The sequence below is a fragment of the Mauremys reevesii genome, linkage group 4 (assembly GCF_016161935.1).
Source record: "Mauremys reevesii isolate NIE-2019 linkage group 4, ASM1616193v1, whole genome shotgun sequence".
In the NCBI taxonomy this organism is placed as follows: domain Eukaryota; kingdom Metazoa; phylum Chordata; order Testudines; family Geoemydidae; genus Mauremys; species Mauremys reevesii.
Genome location: NC_052626.1, coordinates 133,597,977 through 133,616,931, shown reverse-complemented (window position 1 = coordinate 133,616,931; position 18,955 = coordinate 133,597,977). Strand labels below are relative to the sequence as shown.

General features: G+C 48.0%; 1 protein-coding gene across 1 annotated transcript in view; it reads left to right on the top strand.

Annotated features, from left to right (window-relative positions):
* The first annotated feature begins 315 nt into the window (after window positions 1-315).
* The window catches only part of SLC26A9 (solute carrier family 26 member 9), a 29,844-nt gene continuing 11,204 nt past the window's right edge, over window positions 316-18,955 (top strand). The window contains exons 1-11 of the mRNA XM_039537737.1: window positions 316-440; window positions 2,913-3,052; window positions 3,628-3,738; window positions 4,061-4,236; window positions 5,222-5,386; window positions 6,936-7,088; window positions 8,212-8,294; window positions 10,612-10,759; window positions 13,560-13,673; window positions 14,888-14,965; window positions 16,215-16,310. Coding sequence (XP_039393671.1) covers window positions 316-440; window positions 2,913-3,052; window positions 3,628-3,738; window positions 4,061-4,236; window positions 5,222-5,386; window positions 6,936-7,088; window positions 8,212-8,294; window positions 10,612-10,759; window positions 13,560-13,673; window positions 14,888-14,965; window positions 16,215-16,310 — 1,389 coding nt within the window. The remainder of the gene's footprint in view (window positions 441-2,912; window positions 3,053-3,627; window positions 3,739-4,060; window positions 4,237-5,221; window positions 5,387-6,935; window positions 7,089-8,211; window positions 8,295-10,611; window positions 10,760-13,559; window positions 13,674-14,887; window positions 14,966-16,214; window positions 16,311-18,955) is intronic.

The following is an 18,955-nucleotide window of genomic DNA, read 5'->3' as shown; positions in this document are numbered from 1 at the left end:
GCACATTCCTTTAGACCAAATTGCCTCACTTATGAGTTTCACTATAAAACAGGAGACAAAAATCCATTTTGTCCCAGAGGTGGTGACCCAGCTTGGAAACAGACAATCCCTTGCTCCAGAAGCCTGCTTGTGAAGGGGAAAGAAGACATTTAGGAGACAGAATACTCCAGAGGAAACCCTAAATGCCTGGATGAAGGAGGCTAGACCAAGTCTCTCTTTTTCTTCTCCTATAACTTCACTTGGTGGCCAGGTCTGCTCACGTTGATTCCTTTCTTCTCCTTTGTCTTATCTCGGAAGGATTTGAAAGACACGGAGATGAACCAAGCCCGACCTCGCTATGTCGTCGACCGGGCTGCGTATTCTGTCAACTTCTTCGATGAAGAGTTTGAGAAGAAAAAGAGAAGTTACCCGCTTGGGGAAAAAGTCAAGAACCTTTTCAGGTAATGTGGAATGCTACTGAGTCTCCTTGGGAGCATGTTGCCAAGTCAGATTTGGCTCAGCAGTGTGGTGTTTGGGGGCATGGAGAGAAGGGGAGGCGAGACTGCGAACCCTAAGATCAATACAACATTTCCATTTAAAAAAATTCCAGGAGAAACGTTTTTAAGCAAATAAATAGTCTCCTGTGGCATTTTACAACCCAGGCATTGTAGCATAGGGGAAGCAATGACAACCTGTTAGTAATTTTCTAATCAATTTCACAATTAGTAGAGAGATTTTTCAAAGGCACAAAGGGCAGTAGGCATCCAGCTGCCACTGAAGCAGTCCACGACTCTGGAGGATTGATACACACACACACACACACACACACACACACACACACACACAGGATCTGTCATACAGCTCTGGCTACATAAAAGAACCTTGAAATAATCAGAAATGGCCCCTTGAAAATACCCCCACGTATCTGGGGACTCCTCAGCTGCCATAGACCTAGTGTAAGGGCTCTGCATCTGCCCTATTATCAGCTCCCAGCATAGGGAGTGAATCAGGGGCAAGGCTGGAGTGCACTGCATTATGGCTAGTCCTTGCTTCCCGGGGTCTAGCATAGGCCAGCTGCTTTCACTTATATTGGGTGCAGGGCCCTGCCTCAGAATACAGGGAGTGCACTTTAACACTCCTCCAACATGTATAGAGTCCTGGCCCTGGCCCCAGGACAGCAATGGACTAACTGAGAGTCAGGCCCTGCAAACTAATAGCTAACTGAGCACAGATATTTGGAGTGGAAAGATTTCTGTACTCTGAAATCATGATGGGCGGCTGTTTGAGGTGCTCCCTGGGCTTTGGATAGGTGAAGCCATAGGCTGGCGAGCCTTTGTTAAACTCGACACATTGATGTCTCAGAGGCTGTGGCTGTTCCCATGTTGACTTTAGATTTGGGTGGCATCCAGGTGCTTTTTAAGTGGAGGGAGTTTTTCAATAAGCCCCAGGAATAACTGCTCTCTATCTCACTTCGCTGAAGTACGGAACAGCACCACCCCAGGGAGAAAATGCAATCACAGCAGCTGGAGATTAATACATCTGGGATATCCAGAGCTGAGTAATGAATATATATTTGATTAGGTTTGCAGTGTAATTGAAAGGTAAATGGAGTTTATGGTTTTCACTTCAAATGAATGAGTCTGCAGTGTGCCATGACACCAGAAATGAAGGCAGCCTGGCTGTGCTCAGAAGAATGCTTTTGCTTTGCATTTGTATAGAAAACATCTTTCATCCAAGTATCTCAATGGGCTTTGCAGACATTAACTGAGGAAGGCTGTACAAGTATTGTTAGATTCATAGGACTGATAGGTAAGCTGAGGTTCACTGACATGCTTAAAGCCTTATAATGAGTCAGAAAGGAGAACAGAACCTAAAGAAACCTGCGTAGAGAAACCCTGCAAGTCCTATGTTCTAACCACTGAAGAAACATACTGCCTGAGATCCCTGAACAGTTCAGGGGATGTAGATATAAGATCTTACTTTAATTTCAATAGCAGATATGTGTCTAAATCCCTGTAATTGCTTTGGAAACTTCACCTGCTATTTCTAAAATATAAACCCTGTCCAACCATGCATTCTAGGGTAATATACAAATCCTAGAGATCCACTTCCCTCTTCCAACACCTGTGACGTTCAGCCTATGCTAATAATCGGGGCAGCTTCTGAGGAATGTCTGTCCGTCCCTGTTTTTTCACAAGACCCTGTGTTTGCTCAAATGGTTTATTAAGGAATGTTAAATTAGTTTATGTGACTTCTACAGTCTGTTTCCAATACTTGTTTGTTTGTTAGTTTTATGTCTGATGGATGTGATCAACAAAGCTGCAAATTCTTTCTTTTTCGACTGAGTTTTAAAATGTATTGGTCCAAGGCTTCTGGTAATCTAGGATCAGAGCTGGGGCAAACCAGAGGTAGTTTAGATTTTGCTTGGTTGGGTTTTGATTTTGCAAGGTCAGAACTGCAGTCAGAAAATGGGGCAGATCCAGATCCCATGTTATCTGAACCTCCAAAGCTTTGGAGAGGGGCTGATCTGGATTATGTTTCCCGTTTTGGTGTATTGCTGTGTGAAGCAGAATTGAACACAGTTTTGATCCAGGTAGTATTTGAGGATGGGTTGGATAAATGGTTCTGACCCATCCCTACCTGGGACACGGCAATATAGCAACTAAGAGTAAAAAGCCTGGTTCATCTTTGCGCTGCTCCTCGTGTCAACACCTGTTTCAGTGTGAAGCATGTGCAGAACGCTGCCACATCAGCCTGGTGATGCTTCATACCCAGGTTGGCTTTGTGTCTACTCCGGTCTAATGTAAATGACTTCCTAAGGCAAGAGGCAATGAAAATCAGGACCATTGTCATTTGCATAGGAAACCTTGTGGGGAGGGGGAAAGCTTGTTATCAGGACCCTCCTTCCTTACTTGTGTTCATTTCCTCTCTAGATGTTCATCGTCCAGATTCAAAGTCATCATCTACAGTCTGTTTCCAATACTCGTCTGGCTCCCCAAATATAAATTTAAAGACTACATTGTGCCCGATGTCCTCGGGGGAATCAGTGCGGGGACAATACAAGTGCCACAAGGTGAGACCAGGTTTCCTTTCCCTAGTGGGGGTTAGGAAGTCACTTCCCGCCCCCCCTTGAGCAGCTGTGAGGAGAGAACATTCCCACCTTGCTCCAATTAAAGTTCGGACATGCTGTCGATGGCTGATTTTATCCCCTTCCTGGGGTTGGCTTTATTAGTAACAACAGAACATACAACCTCAGCCAAATCTTTCTCCTCAAAGCTGGCTTTGCCTCTAGTTCCCTCTCACCAGAGGGTCACGTCTCATAGCCTGGGAGAGTTAACAAGCTGCACTTACCACAAAGACCCAGCAGAACTGACTCAGCAGCTTTGTGCAGATTTTTAACTTCCGCTAACAGGATGAGCCACTACTAGAAGAGTCCTGCATCCCTATGAAGGCGCATAGGTCCTGCTGCCTTGGTACAGTAGCCCACTCCATAAATGTCCATTATGGGCTTTCTTGCATTTAGTACATTGTCAAAGACAGGCTGCAGAACTAGCTGGGCCACTGTTCCGTGCCAGTAAGGGAATTCCCAGGGACCGCAGCTGTAGCTGAGATGGAAGATCTGAAGTCAATTTCACTTGCATTTTTCAGGGATGGCCTTTGCGCTGCTTGCCAATCTGCCTCCCATCAATGGACTCTACTCCTCCTTCTTCCCTTTGATACCCTACTTCATCCTAGGTGGCGTCCACCAGATGGTCCCAGGTAAGTTCCCCTTTCTAGTTCTGAGATCTGAATGTCTGTACATTCCAATTACGTTTATTGCCCGAGGGCACCTCCTCCAGCTGTACCATATCTCCTGATAGGGCACTGTTTTACCAAGCCTCTTCTCTGGTGCATTAATCAAGATCCTGGATCCCTGGTGCCTGCTGTATAGCATTGCGCCATGAACTGATAAACCACTGCCATGTTCTGCTACAGAAGTGGCTGCATTGCAGTGACGGGTGATTCCCAATCTACATTAATGCTTTTCAGGATGGGATGCTTTGTATACATACAAGTCACCTGTTACTGTTTTGTCTTGCAGGCACATTTGCTGTCATCAGCATTATTGTTGGGAGCGTCTGCCATGATCTGGCTCCTGAATCCGATTTCCAATACTTTAACCATACCACCAATGAGATAAACATCAACAACACAGCCATGGAGGCAGCCAGACTGGAGATCTCCGCCACATTAGCCTGTCTGACAGCCATCATACAAGTAAGGACATCTCCGCACTAAAGCTGCAGTAGTGTCCACTGCCTGAGCTAAGCCGCCTAACCCTTCCCCTTGTATGAAGTTGAACAGTGACTGGTTATGCAGGAAAACTGCAGTAGGATTTTGTCATTTGTGCACCCTCGAGGAAGGGGATGGCAGTGCCAGCAGGTGCAACAATTGGGACTGTTTCCAAATAGGTGATACCTGGAGACAAAGGGTTTGGAACGGTCCTGTAGTCCTGGCCCCCACTTCAGAAACACTGGACCTCAGACACTATCGTGATTCCTAAACTATAATAGGGATCTGGATAGATGGACCCATCCTATATTAAAGTTTCTGAACAAAAAAGAGGCACATTGGGGTCTCTGTTCTTCTTTCATGAGCAGCAGCTCATAGCAATTGTAGGTGTATTTTTATTCCAAAGACACGTTGCGTGGGAGCACATGGGGTGGTAGAAAATGAAGCATGTGGCAATGCCCATACTAGACATGGCGTATGCTAGACATGGCATGTGCTAGGCAAGGTGTGCACTAGACACATAGTCAGTATTTCCACTGCCTGTGTTCAGAGCGGGCATCTGGCTCATGGTGCAGGGCTGGGGGGAGGATGCAGTTGCCAAGGTGGTGCAAAGCTTACCCTGTGCACTCTCCCAATCCTGTGAGCAGAGCTAGTTAGAGCACTCGCCAGGTGACACTAGTGGCCCCAACGGAACAAAATGGCATCCCAGCCACACTCCCCTAGCCTCTGTATTGGCTCTTTGCCACCAGAGAATGCTCCCAGCCTGGCATGACTCTCCCTGGGCTACTTATGCTGGCTCTGTGTCCAGACCGCCTCAGTGCCCAGTGCCAAATGGCTGCCCCACACTGCAGGGGCCAGCCTGTCACGTGCAGCAGCTCTCAGTTAATGAGCTCTGTGATGGCCCCAGGGACGGGGTCTGCACTGTTTCCAGTATGTTTTCACTGTGATGCGTGTGTCTGTCCATCCTTAGATCTGTCTGGGATTTGTGCAGTTTGGCTTCGTTGCCATCTACCTCTCCGAATCCTTCATCCGGGGCTTCATGACTGCAGCAGGGCTCCAGATCCTCATCTCGGTGCTCAAATATGTCTTTGGCTTGACAGTCCCTGCCTACACTGGGCCCTTGGCCATCGTCTATGTAAGTGAGCTCGCTGGAGTAGGGACCTTCTCTCCACACCTCGGCCCAGGGGCTGGCAGGCTGCAGACACTGCATCAGCAAATACATGGGGACATTACTTAATGAATCCGAAATCAAATGAGCAGAGGGCTGAGAGGGTGCAAGCACAATGCAGTCTGCTCCATTCCCAGCACTTTCAGCTTGTACCCAGGGTCCTTTGTGCCGCTACGGTCATAAATAAAACCACAATCAGACCTGAGCCCTGATCGTTTTTAATTATTAACGTTGATGGGTCTTGAGGGAGTTTTGGAAGGAATATTAGCCTCCTGCTTCAGGGCACAAGACAGCCTCTAGCTATTAGGGGTCAGGGGGAAACTACCCGTGGCTGCAGATTATCCCATAAATATGATCTCTTGTGCCTTCCTCTGATCCATCTGGTACTGGCCACTGTCAGAGATGGGACACTGAACTAAATGGTCCCCTGGTCTGGTCCAGCCTGGCAGTAACTCTGAGGCAAGGTTCGGTTCATTGAAGGCGACACTGCTGGATTGACCTTAGCCCTGTTTAGGTTTGAAATCACAGAATCAGATGAGTCAGCAGAGAGTTGGGCATGTCAGAGTGTCCCTGGGGCCAATGCAGGAAAATCCAAACCTACAATCTCTAGAGACACCTCCCTGATTTTTAGTATTCCAATGAACGCAGGTATTCCGTCTGGATGTAAACATTTCCCAGCATTCTTTGCAAGTCAGGCGCTGCAGCACTGGGGAAGTGGATGAGAATTAGGGACTAGGGGGGAAAAAAGAGAGACCCATATGGAGTTGATCCATATTTCATCCGCCTCTGACTGATGTATGGCAATGGAGTGACAGTGGCATAAGACTGGTATGAGAGGGGAATCAGGCTCTGGTGAATCTATTTTCACTGTCCTAGATGAGTGAAACAACACAAAAAAGGATGCAGTCAGCACTAACGATGGAAAATAAATGACCGTTTTTTTCAAATGCTTTGAGTTTCAATAACCGAAGATGTCATTGGGGCATGGGTAAAGGCACTGAATGTTTTTAAATATATAGGCCCAGATCCTCAATAGCTATGAATGGGGTAGCTGCACTGAAGTCAGTGGAGATGTGCTTTACGCAAACTTGAGGAGATGGCCCTGCCCCTCTCTGGGGCTGATCCATAGTCCTTTCCATTGACTTCAGTGGCTTCTATGCACCTGGACGTTTGGCTGCGTAACTGAAGTAACCAGACACAGAAGCAGGCTGTCTTGGGATTTCTGGTGCTTGTTTCATTCCCCAGTGCTGTTTCATATGCTCAGAGCAGGGGTGCTGGAATGGTTTGTAGAGTCAGGGGGCTGAGAGCCATTGAACCAAACTGTAAACCCTGGATATGATGGAAATCACTTCAAGCCAGAGGCACCCCCAGCACCCCTAGTTCCAGCACCTGTGGCTCAGCGATGTCCATGGGGAGGCCAGAGTGGGCTGGGGGTGAGTTCTCTGCTTTGCCCACTGGAATTCCAGGTAGCCCTTCTCAACATTTTGCTGACTGCTGTCCCTTCTCCCCACTCTAGACATTCATTGATATTTGCAAAAATCTCCCCAAGACCAACGTGGCCTCCTTGATCTTCGCCCTGATCAGCACTGTGCTCCTGATTATTGTGAAAGAGCTCAACATGAAATACATGAAGAAGATCCGGGTGCCCATCCCCATGGAGATCATCATAGTAAGTGACACCCGAGCTGTGTCATCCTCTGTCCATTAGAGAGGAAACCACCTTTCCCTGAAAGAGCCTTTTCCCCTCATCTCTTCCCAGCCTTTGCAGGAAGGTGCATCTCTAAGACATGGTTGTTTACACCAGGACAAAGTGGGCGTAGAGCACTACACTTCTGATCTGGTTGCATTTTACACCCTGCACTCACTTTGCCCAGGTGCACAATGCAAGGGCGATGGAACATCAAGGCCCCTGAGTTTGGCTTCAGTTTCAGAAATGCAGCAGCTCCAACACCTCTGAGAGAAGCTGCTGACCCCGCTGAATTTCATGTCAGAACGAGGGTTGGGCCTGAGTCAGAACATTTGGCTCAGGGACCCCCAAATCCCAGGTGTGTGTGTGATGGATTCAGTCACCCCATTGTGGTTCATCTCTAAGTGAAACCATGACAAACTATACATCTCCCCAGCCCCCACAGAGCCACAGCAGGCTAGGTTCATATCTGCAGAGGCCTTGCCAGCCGCACTTCTGCTGTGAGCTCTCTCTAAACCATATACAGGCTAAGTCTCCCCTCAGAGCATGTGTAGAATGGCCACAAGCTTCCATAGGGGAGAGAGTATAACCGAGATTTTTAGGACAGGAAACTAGGGGTCAGGAACTTTGGGTTCTATTCCTCACACTATCCCAGCTCGCTGCTATTTCAGGGCTCTGTCTCAGTTCTGCAAAATGGGGGATGACATGACTGATCAACCTTGTCTTGTGTGGCTCCAGTAATACTCATCATGGATATCCTGTGATGAAAGGGGATAGGGAAGCCCAAGTATTATTATATCCTCAAGAGGAGGAGAACCCCTCCAAACCTTTGTTTCTTTCTCATATTTTGGATTGCCAGTACACTCCTTGAATGTCTGTGGGGGTAAACTAATCCGTGACATAAACGGACATAACGCCCATTGAAGTGGATGGATGTTTCTCCCGCTTGATCCAGGGCTGAATTTGGCTTTATGGGTCTCGTTCTCGGCTGTAGTAGGCATTAGCCACTATCTCACCATCCCGCACAGCTAAGTCCGTGCAACGCTGCATAAGGATCTGACAATGCTGCTTCCGCTTACAGCTCCTTTACTCTTTGTGATTTCAGGTCATAGTAGCTACTGCGGTCTCCGGCTGTTTGAACATGCCTGAGAAATACGACATGCCAGTCGTTGGGAAGATTAAGATGGGGTAAGTGCGTGTGCAGGCCTGATTCCATTTCCAAGGGCTGATTCCCTCTGGACCAGGGATAGTACCCTACCAGCCCATGCTGAGATACAACCCCCACCGAAGTGAGGGATAACGAAGGACACTGATTGCCGAAGATGAGAACTCAGTGAAAGGGACACCATTTTATTACTGTGATCATCTCTTCTTCTCCTCAAATCTGACCCTGGCCCCGTTTACTGAGGTTCCTCCGTAGCTCTCCCTGAGTGATTGCCTTGTCCCCAGCAAAATCTGTGCCCCTAACAAACAGCCTCATGCAGAAAGGCACCACTGGGCACTACGAGGGGTTAGAGAGGGGTTCCACTCTGGTTCAGGTTCTGCACAAGGCGGGAGCTGAATGTGACCATTGTCTGCAGTGTGACCAATATACAGTGATCACAGGAGACCTGGGTTTGCGTCCCAGCTCTGCCACAGCCTCCCTGAGTGACCTTGGGCAAGTCATTTTATCTTTCCAGGCCTTGGTTTCCCATCCAGGCTGTGGCTACACTTAGCACTTCAAAGCGCTGCCCTGCGGCGCGCGCGCTGGCGCGCCGCTTTGCGCGCTGTGTGTAGCCAACGCGCTGGCGCTGCTCGCCCTGTGCCCTCCCCACTCCTCCACCTCCCTGTGGACAGCGGCAGCTGGACTGGCAGCGCTGGGGGCAGCGCTGGGGCTTTAGCGCCGCTTAGCCCGCGCGCAGCAGCAGCGCAGCAGAGGGCAGAGGTGTGTTTGCTGCATGCTGCAGCGCAAGTCCTGGGAAATGTAAAATCCTCCCTTCCTTTGTCTGGCTTATACTTTGTGTCTGTGCAGCACCCAGCACAATGGGGCAACAGTTTTTGCTGGGGCCGCTAGGCGCTACCAGAACACAAGTTACTTGTAACAAGTAATAATAACTACAGCAGGGAGTGACTGTCTTTTGTGATTGGTATCCGAAGAGGCCACTAATTTGCCTGAGCATTCGTAAATCATCCTACAATATCCTAGGATAAGGACTAACCCCAGGCTGTAGCAATAGTCCTGCAGCACTGCACTCAGATACCATTGTGCTGGGTGAGGCATGAGAACCAAAATAGAACAGAATCTAGGGCAGGTTGGAGTGGAAAATGTCTCCTAATCCTTCTTTCTTTATCTGAGTCAATGCATTAGTGGATTATAAAGGGCAGCATATAATTACCAAGCTACAATTGTGTAAAGCATACAGTACTGCGCTGCACAATCTTATAATTACAAGGGACACACAGCACCAGTCCTGTGTCGAAATAATAAACAAGGCTGGAGCTGGGACTGTGTCTAGGGTATTCAGCATGTGCAAAGCACGGTAAGTTCTGTAAGCCGGGGGAGCACGTTGGCACTAGTATTCTTTTTAGAGATCTATTCCATTTAGGTTCAATTGAAATGTTGTGTTTCAATTATTATATCAGAGAGACAAGGTGGGAGGTAATATCTTTTCTTGGACAAAGTTGTGTTGGTGGGAGATACGAGCTTTTGAGGCGCTCCACTCTTTTTTCTTCAGTCCTGAAGCAGAGCTTTGTGTAAGCTCAAAGGCTTGTCTCTCTCCCCAACAGAAGTTGGGCCAAGAAACAATATTACCTCCCACCTGGTCTCTCTAATATCCTGGGACCAACACAGCTACAACAACACTGCATATTATACGATCATATACAATAAAAGTCAAAATGAAAAAGTTGTTTCAAAATGAGAAAGTTAAAACATTGTTTCAACCTTATCAAAATGAATCGTTTTGATCTTTTTTCAAAATGAAATTTCATTGACATTGTCTCATTCCTGTGAAGTGTTTCGATTTGGTCAAATTTTCTGACTCTTCTACTGGAAAATTTTTGAGGAGCTCTAATTCTTTGGTGTTGGTGATGCAATTCCTGGCACTCCGCTGTTGGTCGGTTCTGAGCCAATGGCTCTGCATGGCACTAGAGGGGGCTGTGTTGCTTGGAGGTGCAGTCTTTCAGATTAAAGAGAGAGCAAAAGATATGGTCACTTGGGATCATTTAAAATCCTCTTGCACTTTTTGCAAAAGCCCCGGCATCCTGACCAAATCCCAGCTGGAGTCTACTGACCTAAATTTCCCCCCCAGTTTCATTTGGATATGTCATTCTACACTCATCTTCCTGACCAGTTGTGCAGTGCTGCTGTGCATCGTTAAACAGCTGCTGTGTTCCTCCCAGAGGTGACTGCATTTTAGTAGTGGGTGAAGTGAATCCTGTATATATAAAGTCAAATCATGGTCCACTGGCTCCATCTCTAAACACCTATGTCCTGACAGCTTTCTCCTCTATTCTTTGGCTGCAGCTTCCCGGTCCCCACACTCCCACTGGTGAGCAAGTGGAAAGATATGATTGGCACAGCTTTCTCACTTGCCATTGTGGGCTACGTGATCAACCTGGCCATGGGACGCACCCTGGGAACCAAACATGGCTATGACGTAGACCCCAACCAGGTAACATTTATTTAAAGAGATATAGGCAAGATCAGGGGTGGGCAAACTTTTTGGCCCAAGGGCCACATTGGGGTTGCGAAACTGTATGGAGGGCGGGGTAGGGAAGGCTGTGCCTCCCCAAACAGCTTGGCCCCCACCCCCTATCCGCCCCCTCCCACTTCCCACTCCCTGACTGCCCCCCTCAGAACCCCTGACCCATCCAACCCCCCTCTGCTCTTTGTCCCCTGACCACCACCCCCAGACCCCACCCCCTATCCAATCCCCCTGGTCCCTGTCCCCTATCCACACCCCTGCCCCCTGACAGGCCCCCCCACCCGGGACTCCCACACCTATCAACCCACCCCCACCCCCGTTCCCCAACACCAGACTTCCCCCCGCCCGAACCAGGGGCGGCTCCAGACCCCAGCACGCCAAGCGCGTGCTTGGGGCGGCATGCCGTGGGGGGTGCTCTGCCAGTCGCCGGGAGGGCAGCAGGTGGCTCCAGTGGACCTCCCGCAGGTGTGCCTCCCCAAACAGCTCCCGCAGGTGTGCCTGCGGAGAGGCCGCTGGTCCCGCGCGGCTTTGGTGGAGCCGTGGGACCAGCGGACCCTCCGCAGGCATGCCTGCGGGAGGTCCACTGGAGCTGCGGGACCGGCGACCGGCAGAGCGCCTCCCGCAGCGTGCCGCCCTGCTTGGGGCAGCGAAATGTCTAGAGCCGCCCCTGCCCCGTACCTCTGTCCCATCCAACTGCTCCCTGTCCCCTGACTGCCCCCCGGGACCCTCTGCCCCTTATCCAACCCTCCGCCCCCCGCTCCCCGGCTCCCTTACCATGCTGCTCAGAGCAGCAGGAGCTCGCAGCCCTGCCGGAGCCAGCCACACTGCTGCATTACCCAGCAGGGGTGGTGGGCCAGAGCGCTGGCGGCGCAGTGAGGTGAGGCTGCAGGGGAGCGGGGGAGGGGCCAGGGGCTAGCCTCCCCGGCCTGGAGCTCAAGGGCCATAGTTTGCCCACCTTTGGTCAAGATACTGCTGGGTATAATGGATGTGAAAGTGGAAGCCTATTTAATAAGTTGGGAGCTTTTAAACACACTCCGTTTCTTTAACATTTGTGTCTTTCTCTCTTACGCTCAAACTTGCATAGTGGTAGGGTTGCTCATGACTCTGGGGCTAAGTGCACTGGTTTGTTGTTGTATGTAGATTGTCTGTGGGCTAGAGGGAGATTGTACAGGACTGGGGGGAGTTTAGGGTGTGATCCCCTGCTTTGCTTTCCCTCCACGACAGTCCCACCTCTCTCTCTCCTTCCGCCCAACTGACCACATCGGGAGGCCTCCTTTCCCAGACACTCTAATATCAGTGCTCCCTGCTGTGCTCGAGACCCGTGCAAGGAAACAGTTGCACGTGCTACAGAAGGCACACCCCTGATCAGCACATGGCTCTCTGTTCTGGCCATGTGTTTCAGGCAGAGTGCGAAGGAGGGGAAGACTATGCCTGTCTGACTCATGCAGAAGGCACCCTTGTAAAGATTTTTAGGGCATTTGGGATTCCAAACATTTGTTATTCCTCATTGTCCCTCCTTTTTAAAATGCCTCTGCAGCTGGTCGCAGACACAAATTAAGGCACGATATTTGGGAACTGGGTCCAGCTATCAGCCTCAGTGCAGGACTGAATCATCCAGAAGTGGTGAAACAGCTGGGGAAAGGACCTAGACAGATAAATGACACCAGAGGAATGGGGTTTGATCTGGAAAGGAGGACTAGCAACCACAGTCTGTAGCGCAATAAAATAAAATTTCTTTAAGATACTGTTTCAATGGTACCTCAAACCCATCAGGCTAAAAAATACATATAGATTGAACAGGGATAAATGTTGGAGAAACTGCAGTGAAAGAGGAGATTTTATGTATCTATGGTGCACATGTCCAGTCATTAGAGAGTACTGGGATGCAGGCTGTAACCAAATATCACAAATCCTTGGCTCTCTGTTACCAAATGAACCTTTGGTAATCCTCCTGGGGCTTCCCAACAGAAATGGTCAAACAAGAGGAAATGAAGAATTAATCTCTCATCTGCTAATAGCTGCTTGGCTGCTGAGGCCGTCCTTGGAAAAGGAAAAATAGCCCAACCGTAGAGGAATGGTTCAAAAACAATGGGAGGTTGTGGTTAGGGAAACACACCAATTACGTGCCTAGGAAATAGACAGAGGACAGATAGATACTTAGATATTTGGTTACCTTTTATTCAATACTCAAAGTACATCCACCTGCAAAAAAACCTCTTGCACCTGTCCAGTTTTTGGGAGTATTAATAAAATCGCTAGAGATGACATATTATAGGTGTTGTAACGATGCTCACTCTGTAGTATGGTAACACCCTATGAAACAGAAAGATCTGATGATTATATTCCTGTATAATGTCTCTTTAAATAAAAGCTAACAGCTGTGATGACTGTTTTGTTTCTGATGTTTGCATGGCAAGGATTTGCCAACTTGTTAAAACTTCCTAAAGACACAGTTTTTATAGAGAAATCCAGCTGGTCTCTTGTTGCCAGGCACTGGCTGGAGTTGATGTGTCATCATGGGCATAACTTAGGGAATCCACCAATGCCTCTGGGAGGAGAAGGAGCAATCCTCTGGGTGAGGAAAAGGGGCAGGAATGACTGCTGTGTGCAGGGTGGACAGTGCCGCTCACACAAGCAGAGCAGGGGAATCCCCGTGACCTACTTCTCTCACCTCCCTTTAATTGCTGCTAGAGGAAACAGTAGGGAGCCGGCACGAGAGTGATGCTTCCTTCCTCCTCTGACAAACACCTTCCTCTTCTCTCCACAGGAAATGCTTGCCCTGGGCTGCAGTAACTTCTTTGGATCCTTTTTCAAAATCCATGTGATCTGCTGTGCTCTGTCTGTAACCCTAGCTGTGGACGGGGCTGGAGGAAAATCTCAGGTTATTACTTTCTTCTTCCTGGTGCCCAATTTCGCACTAGCAACTGTGATGACACCTCCACGATTAGCGTATAGACAGCCACAGAGGGGGCACCTAAATGTGTCCAGTGGAGCCATTCTCTGCTAAAACTCAGAGCCAGAGATTCAGACTCCACTGTTGCTAATCCAGAGTAACTCCACTGACTTTAGCGAAGTCACTCCAGATTGACACCATTGTCACTGAGAGCAGAATTTGAACCGGAAGGCTGTTTTTCTGAGGGGCTAGCTGGATCACATGACTAATGATGATCATAGAGCTGTTACTCCCCAGAGTGCCAGCTGGAATCCAGACTGGGTCTCTATCTGGCTGGAAGTTGTTACCATCTGATGGATGTCTCCAGTGGCCTCTGTATGGGATGGGTTTGGTGAATCTCAACCCATTTTCCAGTGAGCAAGGGTCTACATCACCAAAACCATGCTCCTGACTGGCTGTCGTGCTGACAGACTCAGCAGAGAGGTCAAGGACACATGGGCCACCGAGACCGAACTGCCCTCTCTCCCACAGAGGGGGGTTCCTCCTCATCAGACATTAGTGCTGGCACTTTTGCTGCCCATGCTGTGGAGCAAGCACCTGTTGATCTTGAAGGTTGTTCAGTGTAGGCAGCTCCCTGGGACTGCACTGGGCATTGTGGGTGCTCAGCACCTCCCAGGCTCAGGCATAAGGGAAGCACTTTGTTCTCCATTGCAGCTAATCCAGGAGATTTCACTAATACTAAATGCATTCAGTGTGAAAGCTCTTCTTCTCCACGCCAGCAGGCACTCCTGTGTCTAACATGCTGGTCATTCCACTGGGTCCTCGAGAAGAATTTTCTGCTCCTTACGATTTCCAGGTGGGCACTGGTCATGTGATGCCAGACCCTTCTTCACTATTTAGCTGTTTTCGTTTCATCTGGCACCAACAGCAGTGACTTTTAATGGGGGCCTGTCACGGGGACAAGTCTTGGGCAAAAGCACAGAGCTCAAGTGAACTGAGGGGCAGAGAGATTAGGTATCATGCCCCAGCCCTCACTGCAAATCAGTGGCAGGACTAAGATACCCCAGAATCCTGAGCCTCATCCTGACACTCAATCCATTAGCTCCATAGTTGCCCCAATGTAATCGGTCCCCAGTTTAAGGAATGACATAAGGTTTAAAAATGCCAGGTTACCGCTGTAATTATTCTTTTTGTTTCCTCAGGTGGCAAGTTTCTTTGTAGCGCTGGTGGTTATGATAACCATGCTGGCTTTGGGAATCTACCTCGACCCCCTTCCAAAGGTAAAACCACATGCAACCAGGAGGGCCATGGAGGGTGGGGGGAATGTAAGTAGGGACATCATGGGGTATAGCTAACCTGCTCCATTTCCTGTGTCATGTATGTCCAGCCAAACCAGGTCAGCCTTCCTTGCTGTTTGTAAATCAAAGAGCCATCAGATGAAGCTGCACATAGCTCTCATAAACAACACTCCCCTCCCCACTCCTCCTTCCCCATCCCATGAAACTCACTTGATCTGGGGTTTTCTCAAAACCAGGTCCACTGAGTGAATCTGGATCAAATGTCAAGAGAACCTGAGCTAATTGCTGGTTTCAGCACAAAAACTAGTGAAAGGCTTGGAGTGAACTTGGAGTTTAGAAATTGGGTTGATTAAAACTTGAAATCCAGAGGGAGCAAAGTGATGAGATTGGGACAGGGCTTAATTTGTGCCAGGGCTTGGCAGGTCAGAGCCCTGGCACCTCTGGGCTTACTGCAACAGTTATGAATGTAAACAAATTGTTTGAGTCCCAGCGCCTAATTGCTTGCACCTCTTTCATTACAAATGAAGCATTGAGTTCAGGGAAGTATTAGACCATGCTGCCTTTTTCTTCCTGTCATTTTGACTTTAGTTATGTATGTCCAGGTGGAGGATGCTCTATGAACAAATTATTTACTATTGTAATTATGTGATTATTTAGTAACTAAGTGTGGGCTGTGAAATCTGGCCCAAAGTTCCCCAAACTTCTGGGGGTTTGGATTCAGGGTGTTGGTTTGGTCCATTTATTTAGACTGAAGCCAAGCTGCTCCAGTGTTGGGTGTGTTCAGAACCAGGTATTTGGTTCAGGCCTGTCTCTAATAATGACGCTTACCTAGTGTTAATTATTTATGATTAGCTGTACTACAGTAGCACCTATCAGCCCTAATCATGTACTGAGATTCCCCTGTGCTAGGTGCTGTACAAACACAGAAGAAAAAGATGGCCCCTGGCCTCTGCATAAAAAACCGAGCCACCCCATAGCATAGTTTCATAGTGTGAAGGGGCCATGTCCACACTGATTCTCTGGCAGGTGAAAAGGAACTGGTGGGGATAAAACAAATTATTTTGGATCCAGATTCAAGCATGATCTTTCTTAGCTTCGTCACCCATTGCTAATCCCTCTTGGCAGCCAGACCTGAGAGCACGCGATATTTGCAACAAGCAGTTTCCCCTTTAGCAATAACACTTTCATGATTCCTGTCTTGGAGTCTAATTTGATACCGTCTCCTTGGCAGGCTGTGCTGGGAGCCCTGATAGCAGTGAACCTGAAAAACTCCCTCAAGCAGCTGGCTGATCCCTTCTACCTGTGGAAGAAAAGCAAGCTGGACTGTGTGAGTCCTTCACTGCGAGAGTCCTGGGGGAGAAGGAGCAGAATCTGATGGCGTTTTTCAATAGGAGTGAAACTCACCTCTGCATGGTGGGGCAGCCCAAGACATAGGCACCACCACTTGAGCCCTCTAAGCAGGGCTTAGATAGGACCTAAGTAGGGCCTAGGCCTCATGCTGGCCGCATGCAGAAGGGTGAGTTTCACCCTATAAGCACAATAACGCCTCTGACTCAGTGTTAGTCGGCGTTTAGCTTGATGATCACAAGTAAGGTGCAATGTAGAATTTGTCTGGTCTAGTCGAGCCCTGTCGCACTTAATGCATGTAATGCTGAGATCTGAACTATTACCTGCCCTATTTAAATGCCAATCAACCTTAAGAGCCTGTTTGTCAAGAACAAGCCAAACCGGCCCTACTCAATATCTCCGAGTCATGACTTAAAAACTCAGCCAACAGCCCTCCAGGGGAAGGAGAGGCCATCATCAAAGATAAGGATCCCAGGCACTGGTTGACATATAAACCTAATCTGAGAGCATGGGGGAGACAGAAAGGAATTTGGAAATGTCTGACATTTAAAGATTTTGTTTGAACAGGACTTATGCTGGTGGGTGGTATCTGTGCAAACTGGGCCAGAATAGCCTGCCCAATCCCAAGGAAGCTGCTTTATCAGAGAAACAAGGAATCCAAAAGGACTGACTTGAGCTTTCCTAAAATACTGTTCAAACAGGTGCTGGAGAGATGGGTGATGATTCCAGGCAGGGCCTTTTAAAGCGGTGTGAATAGTTCAGTCCATTCTATGAATGCACCACATAACAACACATTAACAAAGGCTCTGCGCTACAAAGGACTGATCTATATTTCAAAGCAGTCCCAGAATGCCTATGAGTTAGGAGTGTGATTTGGTTTTGCATACTAAGGCCTGGTCTATGCCTAAAGTTAGTTCGACCTAGCCACATGGCTCAGGTCTGTGATGCAGCTGTAGAATTCTTTTGTCAACCAAGCTACCACCTCCAGAGTGGATTTACTGCAGTGAGGGGAAAAACCCCTTCCATCATGGTAGTAACTGTCTACACTATGGTGCTGCATCTGTGGCACTTGTAGTGTAGACATATTCATAGTTATTCCAGTAAAAGCCCTAGTGTGGATGCAGTTCTATTGGCATAAAGGTGCCTTATACCTGTATGGCTTATTTAAATGCCTGAACTGAAATAAACTATACCTGTATAAGCACTTTTTTATACTGGTATAATTACAGCCACACTGTGGCATAGTTAAAACAACAAAACCTTTAAGCATCCCAGCCTGTCTTGACTAGTCAAAAAGGTACATTTCTAAACTAAGTGAACTCACCTGACTTGAAACACCACTTCAGTAGCTAGTTTAGACACAGTTTAACTCTTTTAAAATGCTGCCAGCTGGTTTTGTTGGAGCCTAAAGATTTGTCTTGTCTACTAAAAGTATTTGTGTTTAGGTTGGGCTTAGCCAACTTGTTCACTGAACTCCATCTAAACCAGACCACTTTTCCTAGTCAAGACAAACTCAAGTCATATTACCTAACCCGATTTTAAAAACACCTGTTTTCACCTTAGTCCAGACAGACCCAAAGTTTGGATCCCATCTGTGATCTTCCATAAAGTTCAAGAGGCTTGGATCCAATTTTTCAGTTCAGATCCATCTTACTGACATAGGTCCAAGCTGTGCTGTCTTTTGGATCAGATAATAAAGCAGGGCTCTGGTCACCTGTAGTTAAGAAAGATTGCACTACCCTTTTTTGTAACACAGGGCTGTTGATCCCGGTATCCTGGCCAAATTTCAGTTAGGTTAATTGCATTTTGCTGACCTAAATTTTCCCTGGAATTTCAATTGGATACAGTGACCTTCCTCACTTCCTGTCCTAAACTGTTGTCACGACATTGCTATGTGATATCAGATGGCTATCATGAGCTGGCTGCATGGATCACTCTTCAGGTATCACATAGTTTATAAAGGGCTTATGAGGAAGGGAAGTCACTGATCAAATGAAAGCTTTTGGTTCTGCTTCTCTCTCTTATACCAGAGTAAATCTGGGATTTGAATTCAGTGGCGTTACCCCCTGGTGTGGATGAAATCAGAATCAGGCCAATTACTCCTGTTGTGGGTGGGATGAGGATTCTAAAATGCTTCTCAAAGGGCATTGCTTCTGCTTCAGTTACATATCTAGGTCTTTTATACCAGCTGTTAAAAAATGTTTTCAAGTGTATGCACATCCCTACTAAAAGACTTAGCAGCAGCAGCAGCAGCCGGGGCTTTCAGGAAGGCATGAATACATTAGAAAAGGGCCTAAGCAGCGAAAGTCCTGTCTTGACTAGTCAGCAAGGTAGTGGGTGAGCTAGTCTGGGTACTGAGGGGTATCTGAAGCACTGTACAAATGTACTGACACCTTGCTAAAGCTGAGGAACTTGAGTTTATGGCACTTGTGCCTCAGTGTCCCAAGAACAGACACTGCACATGAAAACTTTACTTGTGCACCAAACAGCAATTTACATCTAGAAAAAGGTCTAAGCTGCAAAATTTAGATTTAGGGTTTTTAATGCCCAAGCCATAGCTATTTTGGTTCTGGTCATCTGTCCTTGCAAGTGCCCACTGCCTGTGGCAGAGAGAAGTGACCTACC